At 35.7% G+C, this 20,402-nt stretch overlaps 1 protein-coding gene across 3 annotated transcripts in view; it reads right to left on the bottom strand.

The window, feature by feature from the left end:
- Positions 1-5,708: 5,708 nt before the first annotated feature.
- Positions 5,709-20,402, bottom strand: part of LOC126707217 (4-hydroxy-3-methylbut-2-enyl diphosphate reductase, chloroplastic-like) — a 102,467-nt gene continuing 87,773 nt past the window's right edge. The window contains exons 3-10 of one of the 3 annotated variants that reach the window (XM_050406809.1): positions 7,655-7,834; positions 7,426-7,554; positions 7,225-7,299; positions 7,029-7,134; positions 6,823-6,914; positions 6,284-6,469; positions 6,068-6,154; positions 5,709-5,921 (exon numbers count right to left, since the gene is read on the bottom strand). In XM_050406809.1, the coding sequence (XP_050262766.1) occupies positions 5,856-5,921; positions 6,068-6,154; positions 6,284-6,469; positions 6,823-6,914; positions 7,029-7,134; positions 7,225-7,299; positions 7,426-7,554; positions 7,655-7,834 (921 nt within the window). In that variant the 3' untranslated portion in view covers positions 5,709-5,855. The remainder of the gene's footprint in view (positions 5,922-6,067; positions 6,155-6,283; positions 6,470-6,822; positions 6,915-7,028; positions 7,135-7,224; positions 7,300-7,425; positions 7,555-7,654; positions 7,835-20,402) is intronic. The other 2 variants (XM_050406808.1, XM_050406807.1) reach the window with 2 other exon arrangements.

Raw genomic sequence — 20,402 nt, 5'->3', positions numbered from 1 at the left:
AACAAATTATAAAATAAAATAATTAAAAAAAGAATGGATTAAACAAAAAAAACAAAACATATGAAAAGAAAAACTAATGAACACGACGAAAAAAAAAAAAAAAAAACCAATGAAGGAAATTAAATATTAAAAAAAAATGTAGCAATTGAATAGAAAATGACAAAACTAAAAAAACCAAACAAAGAAGAAACCAAGCAAAACCCAGTTTGCTTGTCAAAAAGAAGCAAAACCCAGTTAACATTGAGCAACAACATAGCTGCACATAGGTGCTTTAGTCCATAACATGGCAAATAGTCTAGTCATGTTGAGTTTAGGTCGAGTTAATCAGGTTGCGGTCTAAACGGGCTGGGTTAAAATACGAGTTATTTTAAACGAGTTGAAAACATGTTGAGTCAATCAAATTGCAAGTCAGACGGTTCGGGCCGACTTGTATTTTCACATAAAAAAAAAAAATAAAGCTTAAAAAAAATGTCAAATTTTTAGAATAAATGAATCAAATCAATCAAAGAAACGAATTGTACATAATGCCCTTCCCCCCCCCCCCCCCGCCCGCTAAGTGGGCCCTACTATTATTAGACTATTTGTGTTATTAGTATACATGTAAAAAGAAAAAAACATAAAACCAAAAAACATAAAACTTTCCATATCTTTCCAATTCTGATAGTTTTGTGCATAACTAAAATTCTTTACATTCATAATAACAAAATCTTCCATGTTAATAACTCACAAGCATAATGCTTATAATTACAAATTTACAACTTGAGAGAGAGAGAGATTTTAAGGAGCACAAAAAGTATATATTAAGTTTACACACTTTTAATTCAAAGTTCACTAATGATATGGACTTTTGAACTTTTTCTTTTACTTTAGTTTTGTATTTTTTTCCTCTACTACTTAGCATTTAACTTAGTGTTAGATGGTTAATAGTGTAGACATGTAGTTGTAAATGCTTTTGCCTTTTGTTTTTTTTTTTTTCCTCTACTATTTGGTATTTAACTTTGTGTTAGACGTCCTCCTCAAAAAAAAAAAAAAAACTTTGTGTTAGACGTTTAATAGTGCAGATGTATAGTTGTAGATGCTTTTGCCTTTGTATTTATTTCCAATTAATTAATATTTTTTAATAAATGGGGGCATGGCCACTGCCACCAGTGGCTGCTAAATGGCTTAATAGTGTTTGTGCAGTACTTTATGCATTTATGATTATACACCTAGCACCTTGGTATGTAGTCTAAATATTTTTAGAAAAGAAAAAATTAAATGGGTCAATGGGTTGGTCAGGTCGCCCCACAAGAAACAGGCAGGCCACAAGTTGGCCCGTTTTTAAATAAGAAAAAATGGGCAAGTTCGAGTTGAGTTAGCAACTTTTGGTCCTTTTTCCATGTCTATCCATTTTTGTTCTCTCTAGTTTTTCCCCAATTTGGAGAGAGAAAATTTTGGTGGGCCAGAGGAGAAAATAGTCAGGCCCCACTAGTTTTTTTTCCTCCCCTCCCTTCAACCAAACACTCACAAAAAATGTTTTCTCTCCCATTTTCTCTCTCTCTCTCTCTCTCTCTCTCTCTCTCTCTCTCTCTCTCTTTTTTTGAGAAACAGGTCCGTGCCTAAAAATTATTATTAAGAAATAGAACAATCCACTAAAACAAAAGCGTCTACATCTGACGGAATAGATTCCATCCAAACTAACAAAGAAAAAGAAAGCCTAGCTCTTTGGCTTAAAGTATGTGCAACAGCATTGCCTTACCTAATGGTGTGAGAGAAAAAAAAAATCCGAAATGAGTTTACATGAAATAAAGTGTCCCTAACTAAATGACCATAAGATGAGGAAAACAACTCGCCCTTTTGAAGAGCTTTGATACAAATCTCTTTTTTTTTTTTTTTTTTTTTTTTTTCCATCCTCCCAAAATCCACCCAACCAAAGATACCTTAATACTAGGAAATATATAAAAAATTTATCAATCTTTCTCATAAAAAAATATTTTACCTTTGTAAATATTTTACCTCAAAACAAACAAAGCATTAGTGACTTAGTTTATCATTAGAGCATTGCAAAACAAAATTCCTTCAAAATATGCATACTCAAATACTCTATCTCTCTCAAATAACAATATCTCTCTCAAAGCGTTAGTGACTTAGTGTAGCACAAAAATTTTAGATGGATGATTACACTGCACAATATTGTGAGTGTCTATTATATGCTCAAAATGCAAAAAAATAGGCATGATTTAGATTAAGCCTCCATGATAATGTTAGTGTGAAAAGAGCAATACCACACCACTACACACCCTTGGTGTAATGGTCACTTCACAAGTATAAGTACCACTATATTAGGATTTGAGAATCTCCGATAAATCACCTTCGATTTAGTTTCTATAGCGGCATAGTAAAAGCCAATTAATTGCTCACCACAATCTTCATAACAAAGAAAGCCGACTCAAGTAATTTTTTTTTATAGACCTGATTAGTATAAGTTTTGTAGAGTGGAAGGCAAGAGTTAGGATTTTTTTTTTTTTTTTTTTTTTTGAGAAAAAGCAAGAAACAGGATTTAAGTCTTCAAAAGAGAACTTCATGCAAATATATACTTAGATTATACTAAATTATGATTTCTATCTATATAAAATAAATAAATAAATAAATAAATAAACAACAACAACAACAACAACAACAACAACAACAACAATGACTACTACTACTACTACTATAATAAAAGCCAATTAATTGTTCACCACAATCTTCATAACAAAGAATGCCAACTCAAGTAAATTGGTTCTCAAAAAAATAAAAAATAAAAAAAACCTCAAGTAATTTTTTTTTTTTTTATAGACCTAATTAGTATAAGTTTTTGTAGAATGGAAGGCAAGAATTGGGATTTTTTTTTTTTTTGAGAAAAAGCAAGAAATGGGATTTAAGTCTTCAAAAGAGAACTTCATACCTATATACACTTAGATTATACTAAATTATGATTTCTATCTATATAAAAATAAAAATAAAAAAACAACAACTACTACTACTATAAGGTTGTTACCCCCATCGACGCCGCGAGATCTACAACATCAATCACAACAATCCAATGAAAAGTAAAAAGGTTGCTAATCTAAGAATACATTGTTGTCATTCAGCCAAAAAAAAAAAAAAATTGCTTTGTTGTCCATTAGAAATTGAAAGTAACCTAAACAACTATCATCCAAAGCAAAGAAAAATTGTTGATGAATGATGTCATAAAACTAAGTGCCTAATTGGACAACCCATAAATAGAGATCTACAATTATTGTCCATAAATCCAAGCACCCATGGCCCACCAAGACCCTCCAAATAGGGGTGGCAATTTTTCCCCGCCCCACTTAACCCGCCCCTCCTAGCTTTGCCCCGCGCAAGTTTTTCCCATCCCACAAAGTTGGTAAGGTGAGGATGGGACAAGATTTTAGTCCCGCATCATGGGGTGGGGCGAGGATGGGTTTAGACTTTTTAGACTCACCCCACCCCACGTTGTTAAGGGTTATAATTATAAAATTTTCATACCCTAAAACCCTACTATTTAAACAAACATATTAATATTAGCTTATTTTATTGAGAAAGTCTAGTGCCATAGAAAAATGCACAACTTATGCCACAACTTGCCACATGGCGAGTTGTGGTTGGTGGAAAGGTAATGTGGGGACACCCTTCCACCAACCACAACTCACCATGTGACAAGTTGTGGCATAAGTTGTGCATTATGGTTGTGGCACTAGACTTTCTCTATTTTATTTTACCCAATGTGATTTTCTGCTTTTATTTTGTCATGTGTTATACATGAGTTTTTTTTTTGTTTTTTATTTTGTTTTTTTAATGATTGTCTTGTTAAACGTATGGATATATTATTCAATTTTTTCTAAAAATTAATTTGATTTTAAGGGATAAATTTAGTTGTAATTTCAAGTATATTTTTATTAATGAAATAGGTTTCATTAAAAAATTTGTACTAGTTGTAAGGTAAATTAACAAAAAATAGAGTTTTACAGGGTGAGGCGGAATTTCACAGGGCCCTGAGGGGTAGGGATAGGGTAAGAAAAATTTTCCTATCCTGAGGGGCGGGGATGGGAAAAGACAAAATCTTGCGGGCAGGGCGAAGACCCCATCCTTTAGACCCGCCCCGTCCCATTGCCATCCCTACCTCCAAAAACCCAACAACCCATCCACAACAAATAACCCAAACACCACCTAGAAGACAAACCATATGTTCCTTTTTGTACCAAACATATAACAAAAAGTAACATATATACACACAAAAAATTACTGTGAAATGTCGCATATCTCCATAAAGGAAATCATAATAGAGAAAGTCACCAATTATAGATCTACATTATAGGTAGATAGAAAAACAAAGATTCCATAATATAAGATAACAACACTACATAGGATAGGAGATGCATATTCGGTAACAATACTATAATAGACTAAACCCAATGGGTTAATCATCAAAAAAAAAAAAAAAAAACCAATGGGCTCCTCATTTGTAACAATTTTAGGGCCTCTCGTTCAAAAAATAGGGATCTTTGTCTTTGAAAATATTTGTCGATTATATCTAGTGATTAATTAATAGTTTTGAACCCAAAGGGAGACAGAACCGATAAAATAATCCTCTAATTTATTTAACAATTTGATAAATAAAAATATACAATATTATGGACAGACAAATGCCATCTCCATTGAAGTAATTAACAGCTTGGGAGATACAAAAAATGTTCAAAACACCTTAGACCTTTGCAACATGAGGTGATGGGTGTTTGCCAGCAACACTTAAGTCCATAACCAGATTGTTTGGACCAAAATGAACCGAATGGACCAAAGTGAATCAAAATAGATCGAAGAGGACCAATGATTACATTAATATTATATTCCTAAAAGTCTAGGGAAACACTCTTAATGTACATTTTGCCATAAATAATACAGAAGTCAAGCAGTGATTGAATTAATTAGTACCAATGGGTAAGGAATGGAATTCAATCTTGACAAATTTATAAGTTATATCAAAATGTGCGGTAAGATAGACTCATTCCTATATTCCTGCACGCACGTGAAAGTGCACTAACATCCCCACAAAAATTACATCACTTTCCATCATATGTGGAGCAAAAATTATATAGACCAAAGAAATTAAAGTCCGGACACCATTATTGACTGATTTTCAAGGATTTGGTTATTTTCATCTACTTCGCTGTACTACAATTTGATCTCTCTCTCTCTCTCTTCATTGAGATGTTTCTCGTGGACAGCTGTATCTTGGCTAGATTGCTAGAACTATCAATTGAACTAGTTTTCGTACATTTTTTTTTCGAAAAGTTCAATTGATCTAAAAGCAACTTGGACATATTGTTTACACCAAGTGAAAGTAGGTAAATTGAACAGAAGTTTCGAGCAGACCAAGAAGCAGACTTCACTGTCAAAACAGATGACAAATTCACCAATGCCCTACACTCCCTTTCCAGTAAACGTCTTCAAAGAATCAACTTGAAAACATAATTACCTCTAGATATCATGTACACAAGTAATGCTAGAGGCTTTTTTCACAACTTACTTTGCAAGTTGCTGAGGTGAGTATTACAAAATCATTTTTACATGGCTCCCCACAGACTGACATCATGTTTATTGTGCACCATTCACAACATACCACCTCAGTAGTTTTGAAAATTTTTGGGTCACTGAGCATATTAATTAAGAAATTCAAAACATGATAGCCACAATAACCATAACCTTCAATACAACATAAAAATTTGATGGTACATTGGGACTGCATAACATAGACTCTTCAACTATACTCCTGTTTAGTTGTATGGTTACACTGATGCTCTGGCAAATGTATACATCTGAAGCTAAACTAATTACGCAAGTTGCAAGGCCTCTTCACGTTTGATGTCGAACACTTTGATAAGGGCATCCTCAACAACCTAGTTAAAATCCAAATTATTATATCACTTCTATAGCCAATATCATTAAAAATTCAGCATGGCATATAATGGCTGGGAGTTACCCTAGCTTATGACAAAGGATTGCTATGGTAAAAAAAAACATTCTTCTACTGTAATAAAATTACCTTATCTGGAGTAGAGGCACCAGATGTCACACCAATTGTTATGGGACCCTCTGGTAGAAAGTTTTCTTTCTCAACCAACTCCCCACGCTATTGCAAAGTCACATTGAAACAATTCAAAGACAAGTATTTAGAGAAAAGGAGGGGGGGGGGGGGGGGGTGGGGGAGAGAAAGAAAATGGGAAACATTGGAACTCTATGCATTCATACTCACTGTCACATTCAGCTTATATGCAATTTTGTTGCCAGGACCTATTCTCTTCTCACTGTCAATCCAGTATGAGGGGATTCCACGTTCTTCTGCAATCTCTTGTAGGTGCGAGGTGTTGCTTGAGTTCCAACCACCAATCACCAACATTAGATCTAATTTTTCCTCTACCAGCTTGTACATTGCATCTTGGCGCTCCTAACAACGAAACAAATTACTAAATTAGTTGAAGTCCACCTGAAAAATCAGAAAGCTGGGACATAAACATATTGGGTGGCAGCTGTCTCAAGGCGGATTAGCTTTTGGCTAAAATGCAAGCTGGTTATGCTACACAAGGGCATATGAGTGGGTAGATGAAGGGCTGCTAATGGGTGTTAGGAGAACATCTTCTCTCTTCCTTTATTGTATTTTAGTACAGCCAACAAGGAGGATAAGTTGAAGATTGTGATCACACGAAGAAAGATTACATATTCTTAAAATTGTTGAACACAACATTTTAATATAATTTTAATGGAAAAGCAATACCATGCACCAAGAAAGGAGAAAATTACTTGAGTAGCATCACAAATGGTATTGAAGCTTAAGATGTGCTCATTAACATTTTCCACTCCATACTTGCGCATCGTCCTTTCTAGTAATTTACCTGTCAAATGATTTTTTTTCCTCTTTTTGGGTAAGTGAAAACTATATAAAAATATCACAAGTAACAACTTCTTGCAAAAATAGAAACTGAAGTAGTTTTAAGTGCATAACTAACCAATCTCTTCTGTTTCTCCTTTGAGCATTGTTGTCTGATTTGCAATGCCAAGCTTTACCAGGTCACTATCTGGATCAAACTCCATTGAAACTGCATATTTAAATTTCTGCAGGCAAGCCAATGATTATCACTAAAACCTTGCATTATACCAAAAGTAGTTGACATTAAAGCTCAAATCAGAAACAAAAATCTTTACCTTTAGAAATTCCTCTTTGGTTGAGCTAGATCCATTAAGTTCATCCCCAAGAATGTAGTCACACACATACATTGCCTGCATTCATTAAAAAGTTCATAGTAAAAGCATATTTCTTGAACAAAAATGTACGTACAGTTCTACACCAAAAACAATGAAATATAATAAAACAGAGTAAAATTATTATCTGCATCTTGGACAAACCTCTGTCATATTCTTGACAATAATATACTTCCCAACAAAAGATGCAGTTGCTACTGTTTCCTCATGAGCATATTTACCATGAATGATTGAGGTGTAATCTCCTTTCTTGTGCTTAACAGTATTCCAGACCTACACACAAATTTATTAAGTATCATCTGAATATAAAAAGGAATACTTTTTTTTTTTTTAAATGCATGACAAAACAGAGGCCAATATCTGCAAAAGGTACCTTAGACACCCATGGGCAAGTTGTATCAACAATTTGCACATTTTTGTCACTCAAAGTCAACATCTCATCCACTGCAGCTCCAAAAGCAGGCAAAATAACAACATCACCCTTATCAACAACTTCAAATTGCTTCTTCCCTTCCTCAAGGGGAATATTCTGCACTTCCATCTCCTCCAAACGCTGTGATAAAGATTTAAAACTTAATTAGCAAAATTAGTTAAAACCAAATATAGAACAAACACCATATAAACCAATGAGGAACTTCTTCGCAACATATTACACAATATCCAAACTTAAGGAAATTCCCTGAAGTGCCTAGAGAAAGGACTATTTTCTTAAAAAAGTCTCCTATTATGCAGTCGGTAAAGTAGTAAACTCATGACTAACATAATTATCAGCTATATATAAAACATCAGTAGTTTCAAAAGGCATATAACCACAGTTGACTACTTCCATTTTTCTAAAAATTCAGCACCAGAAAACAGCAAAAAGAAACCAAAACTGGGCAAGTTCCTTTCAAATTCAAGCGTATGAAGGCCAAGTATAAGATTGAAAGACCTTATTAACAGTCGGGTTGTGAATAATCTCATTGGTGACCCAAATCCTCTCATCCGGAAACTGTTTCCTCGCCTCATAAGCAATCTGAACAGCCCGCTCAACAGCCCAGCAAAAGCCATACGCTTCGACCAATTTCACAGTAACATTTCCCCATTTATACTCATATCCATTCTCCTTCAAAGTCTTTATGATATCACCTGAAATTTCCCACGCAAAAATATTAGCACAGGAACTAGAGATGTTTTTTTCTGAGACTGATCCCGGTGTGCCAAATTATGCTGGATTTGGGGCTCTAATGCTCACAACTTGCAAAAGTTGTCTATCGTATTCACAGGTCAAATTTCTTTACTTGATAGAGGTTTGCTGTATATGTTTCAAAACTTGCAATTATATTCCTGAATTTTTATAAAGGTTCATAATAGTGTTATAGTTGGTCATACTAATCAGGCTATGATTACAATTTACCTATTGATGCCTGTCATAATAATCAGGAATCTCACTTTTATTATATCTTTAGTAATAAACCAAAGTTGAAATGTTTTTCTAATCTAGTCTAATCTAAGTGTATATGTGTGTGAAGCTTCCTCTTAGAAACTTGAATCCCGGCCCTTACTCTCGACACCCCACAAGTACTTATACTTGTAGGGGATACAAATTTATAAATTATAATTCCTGGTCTATCTCTCATCATCTATTTTTGGGTAACTTTTTTTTTTTTTTTTTTCCTGAACTATTTTTGGGTTACTGAAAGTGTTCATATTGACAAATTACTGTAATCTACAAAAGGGTAATTAAAACAATAACTCTAGGCAGAAGCAGATATCTAGTTCTTGAGCCAGAACTAAGATGAGAAGTGGCCTTTAGTGAACAACAACTGGGAAAAAACTTAAGATTGTGCAAAGCTTGAAACAAGCCCTAACATCCTCAGAAAAGGTGTGTGATTACATACCTACTATATTTCAGCATGCATGTGAAATATGCCCTAACATCCTCAAAAAAATTAGAGGACCATCACTTTCCATCATATGGTAAGTGGAGCAAATTATATTACCCAAGAACTATAAGTCAAGAATTTCAACAACTCTGTTGTACTAGAATTATGATTTTTCTCCTGTGTGTGTGTTAAGATGTTTCTCATTGACAGCTTGTGTTATTGTCTTTGGAACTATCAACTGAGCCATTTTGCTCTTCTTTATGAAACTTCTAATTCCATTCTTTTTTTCATCTCCTAATACAACAATGACGTAGCTCAATTATTAATTCCCAATTGATAATCTTCATCGAATCATACAAAGTAATTAACTACTTGGTAAACAAATTATTTAACCAATTGCAGATAGAAAAAATATTGTTAAGCATTGAAAAGAAAAAGAACAAAAAGGACTAAGAAAATAGTGCATTTACTGATGTACCGATGATAACTACTTTTGAGTACAATCACAGCAGAATTTACTGCCAAAACTGATAACAAATTCGTAAATGCCTCCTTTCCATGATATCTTTGAAGAAAAAAACTAACGGCTAGATATTATATTCCATGTTCATTTTCAAAACCGAAGGCTGTCAGATCAGTAAACTTAAGTTTAGAATACCAATTTAGAACCTCATTCTCTCTCCCTTATGTGTGTGTCTGTGGCTTAGTAATATTATTCAGTCTCACTTGTAGAGAAATCAAGATTCAAATCTCCCACCTAACTTCTTGTAAAAATGAAAAATTTTAAAAACTAAAAAAAAAGAACCTTAAGAAATCAATATAAGATAATTGATCCCAATCACAGACTTATTAAGTAGTGTCCCAAGATACCTTCCTCCAAATCAATGGCAGCTCTATGAATTTTTTTTTAGGGTGGTCACTAAGAAATTTAAATTATACAAAATCTAATAAAGCGATAACTTGAATATTTGCTACAATTGCGAGTCAAGTCACTAAAGAAAGCAAAATTGTTGCGATTGCAAAGCCAAAAAAAAGTATAACTGTCATCACTATCAAAGTGAACTCACAACCACAATATTTTTCATAGTACCATTTATTAAGGAAAAATGAAATTAGAGATTATTTTATTGAATATGTTGAATGATCTACAAATTTAAATGATTAGCGATTTTTATCTTTTTGTTTTATAATAGGCTTTTTGTTGAACAATTTGTTCACTTGTTGTTTGGTATTGTCTTGTTTTTGTTTGGTTTATGTTTATTGTTATTTGGGCTAATATTTATTGTTGTTATTTAAGATTTTTTTTAAAAAAATTATAAAAGGGATTAAGGATTATGTTTGGGGGGCAGAATTAATTTTGGAGTAATGCTATATCCACAACATTTTTACAATAAATCTTATGCAAAAAATTGTTATTGATGGATAAAAAAATAATATCGGTATTTGGGTCAAATTAGAATTAGCAACAGCTTATTACATTGACTTTGTTGTGAAATTATTGTTAAAATGTTGTGAATATAGCATTACTTTTATTTTTGTTGAACCCAAATTTTTGTAATTCTCAAGTCAGGCTATTCAACAATTTTATTAGATTGGTCACAATAGGTTAGTTTAGCATATAATATTTTTTAACAAGTGTATATATACATTTTTTTGCAAGCCAAGATGGTCACACATTTTTTTTGCAAGCTAGGGTGGTCCTGTGACCACCTTGGCTTGCATGTGGAGTCGTTAGTGCTCCAAACCTAAATGAATTTATCATCATAAACATAATAAATTATTAGAAAGTTTATTTTATATTTTTAAGTAGCAGTAAAGATTTAAAAGCTAGGATAATTAGGGATGTAGAAAAAGTAACAAGTACACAGCATATCATACCAGCAAAATGTGAACGAACGGACGAAACAGAGGAGCACTGACCCCCTCAGGCCTCTGCCCCCCGCCAAAGCATAGCACAACAAATGAAGCCTCTCAACTTCTACTCTCTCGTTAAGTTGGGTCGAGAGGTGGATACACTTGGAGCTTGCATCCATCCCTCATCTGATTCTGCAACTGTTGAACCATCTTTTCCAATGTTGGACCAGGATATAAAACTTCAACATTCCAAATGGCAGTCAACCAACGTAGTTCTTCAGGGGGCATAAAAAAAAAATCACAACACTCGATGATCAAACGTTGAAGCCTTGGCATTTCACCTTTCCCCATAGAGCAATGTACAACTTGCATTTTTGCCATTTTAAAGACTTCAAGTTGACAAAAACTTCTTTCATCACAATCGAGGGTGATCTGATGATGGCCATCTCCTACTACTTTGAGTATTCGAAGGTTTGTAAGGCTACCCAACACTCTCATCACGCCACCACCAAATAAGTTTGCGCCTACAAATATGGTTATCTTTGTGAGTGTCAAGTGGAATGAAGTTGGACTTGAAAGCAACATAAGTTCATAAATCTTCAAAGTTTGTAAATGCCGCAAGGGATGGAGGCTTGACAAAAGTCCTGACTCCGTCCATCTTATAGAATGCAATTCTAATTTTCGTACATTAGGAAATCTGGCCTTGGCAAAGAGACTCTCAATGTCTTCATTTATAGCTACACCAGTAAGGACTTGAAGATTCGGTAAAGTCACTGTATTGTCAGTTCTCGGTAGAGATGTTGGCCCATCCAAGTACAAATGTCTTAATTTTTGTAACTTCCATATCCCTTTAGGCAAGCATTTTATTTTATAATTTGTCCTTTCAGAATTTCTCAGGTCCAACGTCTCTAGATTCCAAAGGCTGCATATGGAATCTGGAATGACATGAAGCTCTCCAGATTGAATGCTCAAGTACCTCAAAAGGATCAGGTTTTCAATTTTGTTGGGGATCAAACAACAAATGCCCATATTACTAAGCTCTACCACCCGAACCAACTTGTTAGTTTCACATAGCCATTTCAAGTAGTTGCTTTTATCAAGAGGACTCTCGAGCTTGACAACCTCCCCAAAGCCTATGAAAGAACGACTATTTGAAGGCTCACAAGGGTTGGAAGAAATGTCTGGATGGTTGGCACTGTGGATGGAAATTCTACGGGATTTGCTCATAGGTGAAAGGTTAACATTTGAACGAACCTCAAGAAACTTCTCTTCAGCACTCACCGATATACAGAGGTGTCGTAGAAGATCATGGATACGACATGTTTTGACTCCTCCATCAAGCCTCTTCGTTGCTATTTGAATCAAGCTTTGATCAATGAGTTCCTCCAAGTAATCCTCAGCAACATCCTCCATATTTCTACTCCCAGTTTGCTGTATGAATCCCTCAGCTATCCAAAGTCGGATTAGTTGCATCACTGGTATCTCAAAGTCTTTTGGGTAGATACCAAAATATAGAAAGCACGGTTTCAAGTATTGGGATAGGTGGTTGTAGCTTAAAGCCAATATGTCTCTGCAAAATGATTTATTTTGATCCAGATACCAATTGACATAGCCAATCAATTTCAACCATGTTCGATGTGTTTTCTCCTTATTTGCCAAAAAACCTCCTAATACCACAATTGCAAGTGGTAAACCATGGCAATTTTCTACAATTTGTCTCCCTAGAGTTTCAAGTTCCGGAGGACATGTATCTCCCCGAAACACCTTCTTAGAGAAGAGCTCCCAACTTTTATCTTGGTCAAGTAATTGGAGTTCATAAGGGGGAATATAAATACTATTATTATGACTACTTGCATGTAATGCTACTTCTTTTATTCTGCTAGTAATCAATATTCTACTTCCATTCAAGTTTTTAGGAAAGGCAGTACTTACCTCATTCCATACTTCAGTTTTCCAGATGTCGTCCATGACAAGTAGGTACCTCTTGTCTTTCAAGTAATGGAACAACGCACTTTTCAATTCATCATCATTCAAATCTTGTAATCCTTCACCATTCTTTCTGTAAATACCTCGCACGAAACCCGACAAGGAATTTCTCAATGTATGGTCTTGTATGTGTTCCAAGAACTCAAACAATGCCTTTCTAAATTCTTCATCATTCATTTCCACGGTACCTTTCAAGTCTTCAACTAGTGTCCCTTTCAGTTTATCCTTGTTTAGGCTATACTTAGTTTCCAAACCATGGAGTAATTCGTCTTTCAATTCGACTTTCAACATAAATTTTTTCAGTTTTGGCATTGGTGTCACATCCTTCAAAATTTCAAGCAACAGGTCTTTGATTCCATATTCTTGAGAGACATAAACCCACCCTTGGACATCAAAGTAGTTCTTGACATTATTATTGTTGTAGATCTTCCTAGCAAGAGTGGTCTTACCTAGACCACCCATGCCAATGATTGAAACAACGTTATCTTGCAAATTCCCTTCAATAAGCCGCTTCACCAATGCCTCTGTGTCATGACCAAAGCCCACCACATGATCTTCCTCTACATATCTCCTGCGCCTGTGCAGTATCTCCTCGGCTTCTGCATCTCCTCCAGATGATTCAGCTATTTCTATGCCATACTTGCTTCTATTGTTGTAAGTTTCCTTGATCAAGTTCTTGATGCTCTCTATCTTCTGTGCTACCTCATGAAGCGCGATTGCTTTGTCAAAGAAATGGATTACCTTCCTCGGCTTGCTTCTTTTCCTGTGCTTGGTTATTGTCATGATGAATGTATCAATAACATCCTCAGCCTCATAGGCTACGTCCCTGATTTGGTTGACCAACTCCTTCACCAAGCCACTGTCATGTCGCTTCCCTTCAGTATTTTGGAGGAAGACGTTGACCAGAGACAGCTCGTTCTTAAGTAATTTGACTTGATCCTCTACTCCAGCTAGCAAGTTTGATTCTTGGGAAAGCAACTGAGTCAGGTTCTGCAACAGGAAAGTCACAACAGCGTCTGCCATATCTGCTTATTTCGTTTCTTTGTGAGTAAAACACTAGAAATTGAACAAGAATTACAGATTTTTTTTTTATAGGGGGATAATCCGGAAAGGTGAAGGAAAGTGTTTTATTCATTTTGACTCAATGTCATGTGGACTTCGAAGTTGGGAATGAAAGGTTGGAGTGAAGATGAAAATTCTTGGCAGGAACATTTTGTGGTGCAAATTCAATTATGTCCTGTCACCTGTGGGACCAATTTGCTTATGATAGACACGCAATTTGCTATGATTTTGTTTCACAATTGTTGAAAGTTGAAACTAATTGCAGACCCGCGCTAAAAGTAAAGGCACGCTATGAGAATGAAGGAGACACTGAGGTTTCTTATTAACTCTTGATTACATTGATATACAGTGCTGACAGATTACCAACTAACAACTAACAACACTAACCTCTTAACTAATTAATCAAATAAGAAGCGCTACCTTCACAATATTTTCACTACAAATTTAAGATAATAAGTTGCTATTGGTTCTAATTTAAACACACTATTAAATTTATTTTTTGTCCACTAGTAATAGTTAATAACAACTTGGGGCTTAAGATTTGTTGTTGAAGTATGATGAAAATGTTTGGACATAGCATTTTTCCTAATCAAATAGGTACACGTGGTAAACCAACTAACTCTGTCTATACTCTATCGTTTCTCTCAAAAAAAAAAAAAAAAAAAAAAACTCTTGTCTATACTCCATACAAAAAATGACACGGTGGAGATCAAAGACTAAATGTAACGACTTGTAGCACAGCTCCAGTTCTTGTGAGAAGATGATGAATGACATGTCGTAAATACCCAGTTGGCTACACAACTTGTACTTTTTTTTTGCTTTCCTTGAAAATATTGTAGGACGGCCAACGAGGAGGATAAGGAAAAAGACATGTTACTATGTTAGTGTGTTTTTCCTTTCTAGTATTTTCCCTTCATTCTAGTTTCCTTTTCACTTTTCCATTTGGAAATCCAGATCATTGCTTGCTTGTGATCTATAATAACTTGTCACTAAAAATAACAGCTGTACTAATAAAATATAGGATTTTCTTTGACTGCTTATTTTTGTTAGTGTTGGAATTGATCCCGGGGTGCCGATTGTTTATGCTGGATTTTGTTCTCTAATGTTCACAACTTGCATCAGTTTTCTTTTCTATCTCATTCACAGGTAAAACTGTTTTTTTTACTTGATAGAGGTTGCCTGTACCTGTATATCGGAATTATGAATTTTCAAAAAAAAAAAATACAAACAAACAAACAAACATATACCTGAATTATGATCAATATTCATAATAATGTTATATTTGGTCATACTGAGTAACTGATCTCGCTGTTCTCACTAAAGATAATTTACGTTCTAGCACCTATTATAACAATCATGACTTTTGCTTTTACATTTAAAAAATGACATCTTTAATAATTTTCAAAATTGTATACTGAGGTTCTGGACTTAAGAATGGTTATAAAAATTAATAAAGCGTATTTCCAGCATCGGTACTTTTACACTGTAAGGGTGCACATACAGATGTGTTAAATTGCTCATTTTCTTTTCAATTAATAATTTCATTTTGGTTTGATATTGTCATTGTTAAAACCATGATTCCAATTTAATACATACTCATCTGTTCCACTATTTTCTTTCTTGAACATCCAAAAGATTTGGGCCTTACAAGATGAAACTATGGTTATCGTTGGAGGAAAAACTAATCGAGCCAAGGCTGAATTTCCAGAGGAGATGAACCGCTTACCTGATCAGGTTCCAGAAATGGTTGAATCATCTCGTTCCAAGGAACCTGATAAAGTTAGCGGCTAGGTTATGAGGCATTTAGATGGGAAGAAAGAACACTTGTAGTGGGATGAAAGATGCAATTTTAAACTTTGAAGTATAGCAGAGAGGTGTCTTAAATACAATTTGACGTCCGGCTCACAAATTAAGGACACCACTCCATCCTGATTGAACTAAACTTTGGCACAGAAGGTTCAGTGCCCATTATTTCAGAACCAATTTCTATTACTTGGATTCAACTTTCCTTTCCTACTTGATGTAAAAAATAAAATAAGACCGAAATCTATCCCAGGAAAAAAAAAAAGGAAATTAATATAACATAATTGAATTCAAACACAGTTTCAAGATTATTGTCCCAGTCTCAAGATTATACCTTCCCCCAAACCAAAATGGATTTATCACCATAGGTCAATAGACAAAAAACAAAAACAAAACAGTAAAGGCTTAAACAACTAGGATGATCAGGGAAGAGAGAAACAATGACCACTCAGGCCAAAGCATAGCACAACAGATCAACTACTTATCTCAATTAGTTGTTGGGAATGGATTCAGAGGTGGATAGACTTGGAGCTTACATCCATCCCACATCTGCAACTGTCGAAGCATATTTGCCAATTCTGGTTCGGGATGTAAAACTTCCACATCCCTCAAAGCACTCAAGCACCATAGTTCATCCAGGGGCATCGTTTTAAAGTTGCAACGCTCGATGACCAAACGTTGTAGCCTTGGCATTGCACCTTTCTCCATAGTCCATTTTGAATAAGTTACTTTTGCCATTTTGAGGACTTCGAGTTGACAAAAACTACTTTCATTGCAATTGATTGTGAGCGTGCGACATTCAACTACTTTGAGTATCCGAAGGTTGGTAAGGCTACCCAACACTCCCTAGGTAGATGGCCAACATCTAGTTAAATCCAGCAAGGTTATCTTTGTTAACTGGAGTGAAATTTCAAATGAGAGAGCCATAATAAATTTAAAAAACTTCAATGTCTGTAGATGACGCAAGGGATGGATGCTTGACAATGACAATGCAAGAGACTCTGAGTACATCGACCCTCCTGAGGTACACAATCCTAATTCTCTTAGGTTAGGAAATCTGGCCTTGGCAAAGAGACTCTCAGTGATGTGATTTAATGGTATACCGATAAGGACTTGAAGATTGGGTAAACCCGCTTTATTGTCAGTTCTAGGTATAAATATCTCAAATTTTGTAACTTCCATATCCCCTTGGGCAAGCATTTCATATTATATTTTCTCATATCCAGCGTCTCAAGATTCCAAAGGTTGCATATAGAATTTGGAATGACATGAGGCGCACCAAATGAAATGCTCAAGTACCTCAAAAGAACCAGGTTTTCAATCTTTTTGGGGATTTCGCAACAAATGGCCATCTTACTAAGCTCTACCACCCGAACCAACTTTGAAAGTTCAAATAGTGTATAAAATACCTTTGAACGTTTAGACCCCCAATTACAAAATAACCAATTCAAGCTTTATGACAAACAACTAGTGTGCGGAAAATGAACAAAAGCTATGAACAGAATTAGTAAACAATCTAAGCCAATTAAAATCACATCCACAATAGAAAATAAAAGGCAAAAATTAAGGGAAGGAAGATGCAAACACAAGGACAACACACGATGTGTTATCGAAGAGGAAACCGAAGCCCTAGGCATAAAACCTCTCCACCGCCCTCCAAGCGGTAAGTAATCCACTAGAAAATGTAGTTGAGATACATGAATAGCAATAGACCCTCCAAGCCTAATCTACCCAATGTACCTAAGCCCTCCAAGCTTCTTGCTCTAACGAGGTTGCGCCGAACCTATTTCTTTTCTAGCTTCCCGGATTCCGCTACTTGACCATAGCATCAACCGATGTAGATTGGTTCCTTCCTAACTGTTTCCCAGAACAACAAATAGCCCTCTCACAGTAATGGATATGGTGAGAAAATGTTTTGGTAAAAAGACCTCTCAAGGGTTTAACAATGGAGAGAAAGAGAGTTGAGGAATTTGAAAAGTCTCTTATGTGAAGATTGTGGATAAATCAATCTTGTATAACACTAGGGTTTCTCTCTCAAAATTCTCTCTGGAAGCTCTCATTCTTTTGTGGGTATAAGGGGTATTTATACTGGGGTGAGAATGGAATGTGAAGAGTCAGGTTTTTCAAAACAGGGCTGGCTCGCGGCTTGACTGAGTCGTGAGATTCAGCCGCGAGATAACAGAACGGCCAATTGTCCTATTTTGTCCTGTAGTGCTCCAGCTAGCATGACGCTTCAACTTTTGGCATGCCTGGCACGTGTGCATGTTCTGGCGGCTTGCAGCCGCGAGTCACCTGCGAGATCCAATCGCGAGTCTCTGTTTTCTTGCACACTCTTGAGCATTTCAACACTCTATCTCACTCACTACCCTTACAACAATCTCACCTAAATACAGGGTTATTAATTGCTGAAATACAAGCAAATTTGGCACGGAATAAAGCCAACAAGATGGTTGATTAAATTCAACCTTACAAACTTATTACTTTCACATAGCCATTTCAAGTAGTAGCCTTTGTCAAGAGGACTCTCAAGCCTGACAACCCTCCCAAAGCACCATTACATAACGAATATTTGAAGACTCACAAGGGTTGGAAGAAATGTATGGATGGTTGGCAAAGTGAATGGAAATTCTAAGACATTTGCTCATGGGTGAAAGCTTAATATCTGAACAAACCTCAAGAAACTTCTCTTTAGCACTCTCCGATATACAAAGGTCTAAAAGATCATGGATTCGACATGTTTTGACTGCTCCGTCTAGCCTTTTTGTTGCCACTTGAATCAAGCTCCAATCAATAAGTTCCTCCAAGTAGTCTTCAACAACATCCTCTATATTTCTATTCCCGATTTGTCGAATGAATCCCTCAGCTATCCAAAGTCGGATAAGTTGCCTCACTGGTATCTCAAAGTCTTCTGGGTAGATACCAAAATATAGAAAGCATGATTTCAAGCGTCGGGGTAAGTGATTGTAGCTTAGAGCCAATATATCCATGCAACTTGATCTATCCTCAGTCAAATACAAATTGACATGACCAACATATTTTGACCATGTTCAATGCGTTTTCTCCTTATTGGCCAAAAGTCCTCCCAATACCACAATTGCAAGTGGTAAACCATGACAACTTTCCACAATTTGTCTGCCTAGAGTTTCAAGTTCTAGAGGACACGTACCTCCCCGAAACACCTTCTTTGAGAAGAGTTCCCAACTTTTATCTTCTTTAAGTAATGGGAGATCATAAGGGGGAATAGGAGGAATGATATCATTAACACTACTTGCATGTAATGCTACTTCTTTTATTCGGCTAGTGATCAATATTCTACTCCCATTTAAGTTATTAGGAAAGGCAGCACTTACCTCATTCCATACTTCAGATTTCCAGATGTCGTCCAAGACAAGTAGATACCTCTTGTCTTCCAAGTTTTCAAGCAGTATAATTTTCAATTTATCATCAGTCATATCTTGCAATTGTAAACCATTCTTGCTGTAAAAATCTTGCAAAAAACCCAACAACGACTTCTTTAAATCATGATCTCGTATGCATTCCAAGAACCTAGACCATGCCTTTTGGAATTCTTTATCATTCATTTCATTGATATTAACTTCCAACTTTTCATTTAGTGCCCCTTTCAAGCTTTTCTTATTCTTGCTATACATAGCTTCCAAACTTTGGAGTAATTTCTCTTTCAATTCAGCTCTTAACATCACTCTTGAAAGTAGTGGTGACATACCCTTCAAAATTTCAAGCAATAACTCTCTGATTCTATATTCTTGAGAGACATACACCCACCCACGAAAATTGAAGGAGTTCTTGACATGATTGTTGTTGTAGATCTTCCTAGCAAGAGTGGTCTTACCTAAGCCACCCATGCCAATGATTGAAACAACATTAAGATGTAAACTCCCTTTAATAATCTGCTTCACCAATACCTCGGTGTCATGACCAAAGCCCACCACGTGATCTACCTCAACATTTCTCCTACGCCTGTGCAGTATCTCCTCCACTTTCGCATCTCCTCCAGATGATTCAGCTATTTCTATGCTGTACTTGCTCCTATTCTTGTAAATTTCCTTGATGACATTCTTGATGCTCTCTATCTTGCTTGCAACCTCGTGAAGCACACTACCTCGGTCAAAGTAATGGATTGCCTTTCTTAGCTTGCTTCTTTTGTTGCGCTTCGTCTCTGTCATGATGAACGTATCAATAACATCCTCAGCCTCATAAGCTACGTCCCTGATTTAGCTTAGTACCTCCTTCACCAACTCGTTGTCATGGTGTTTCCCTACAGTATTTTTCAGGAAGGCATTGATCAGAGACAGCTCATTCTGAAGTGACCTGACTTGATCCTTTACTCCCCCTAGCAATTTTGATTCTTGGATGAGCAACTGACTCAGGTTTTCCAATAGGAAACTCACAACAGTGTCTGCCATGTCTGCTTAATTATTTTCTCTCCCTCGTGGGTAAAACACTAAAATTTGTACAACAATTTCAGATATTTTCTCAGAGGGAGAAGGATTGTTGGGAAGGGAAAGTCTTGAAGGATGAAGGAAAGTTTTT

Source organism: Quercus robur, chromosome 11, assembly GCF_932294415.1.
Source record: "Quercus robur chromosome 11, dhQueRobu3.1, whole genome shotgun sequence".
NCBI lineage: Eukaryota > Viridiplantae > Streptophyta > Magnoliopsida > Fagales > Fagaceae > Quercus > Quercus robur.
This window is presented reverse-complemented; position numbering and strand designations above follow the sequence as displayed.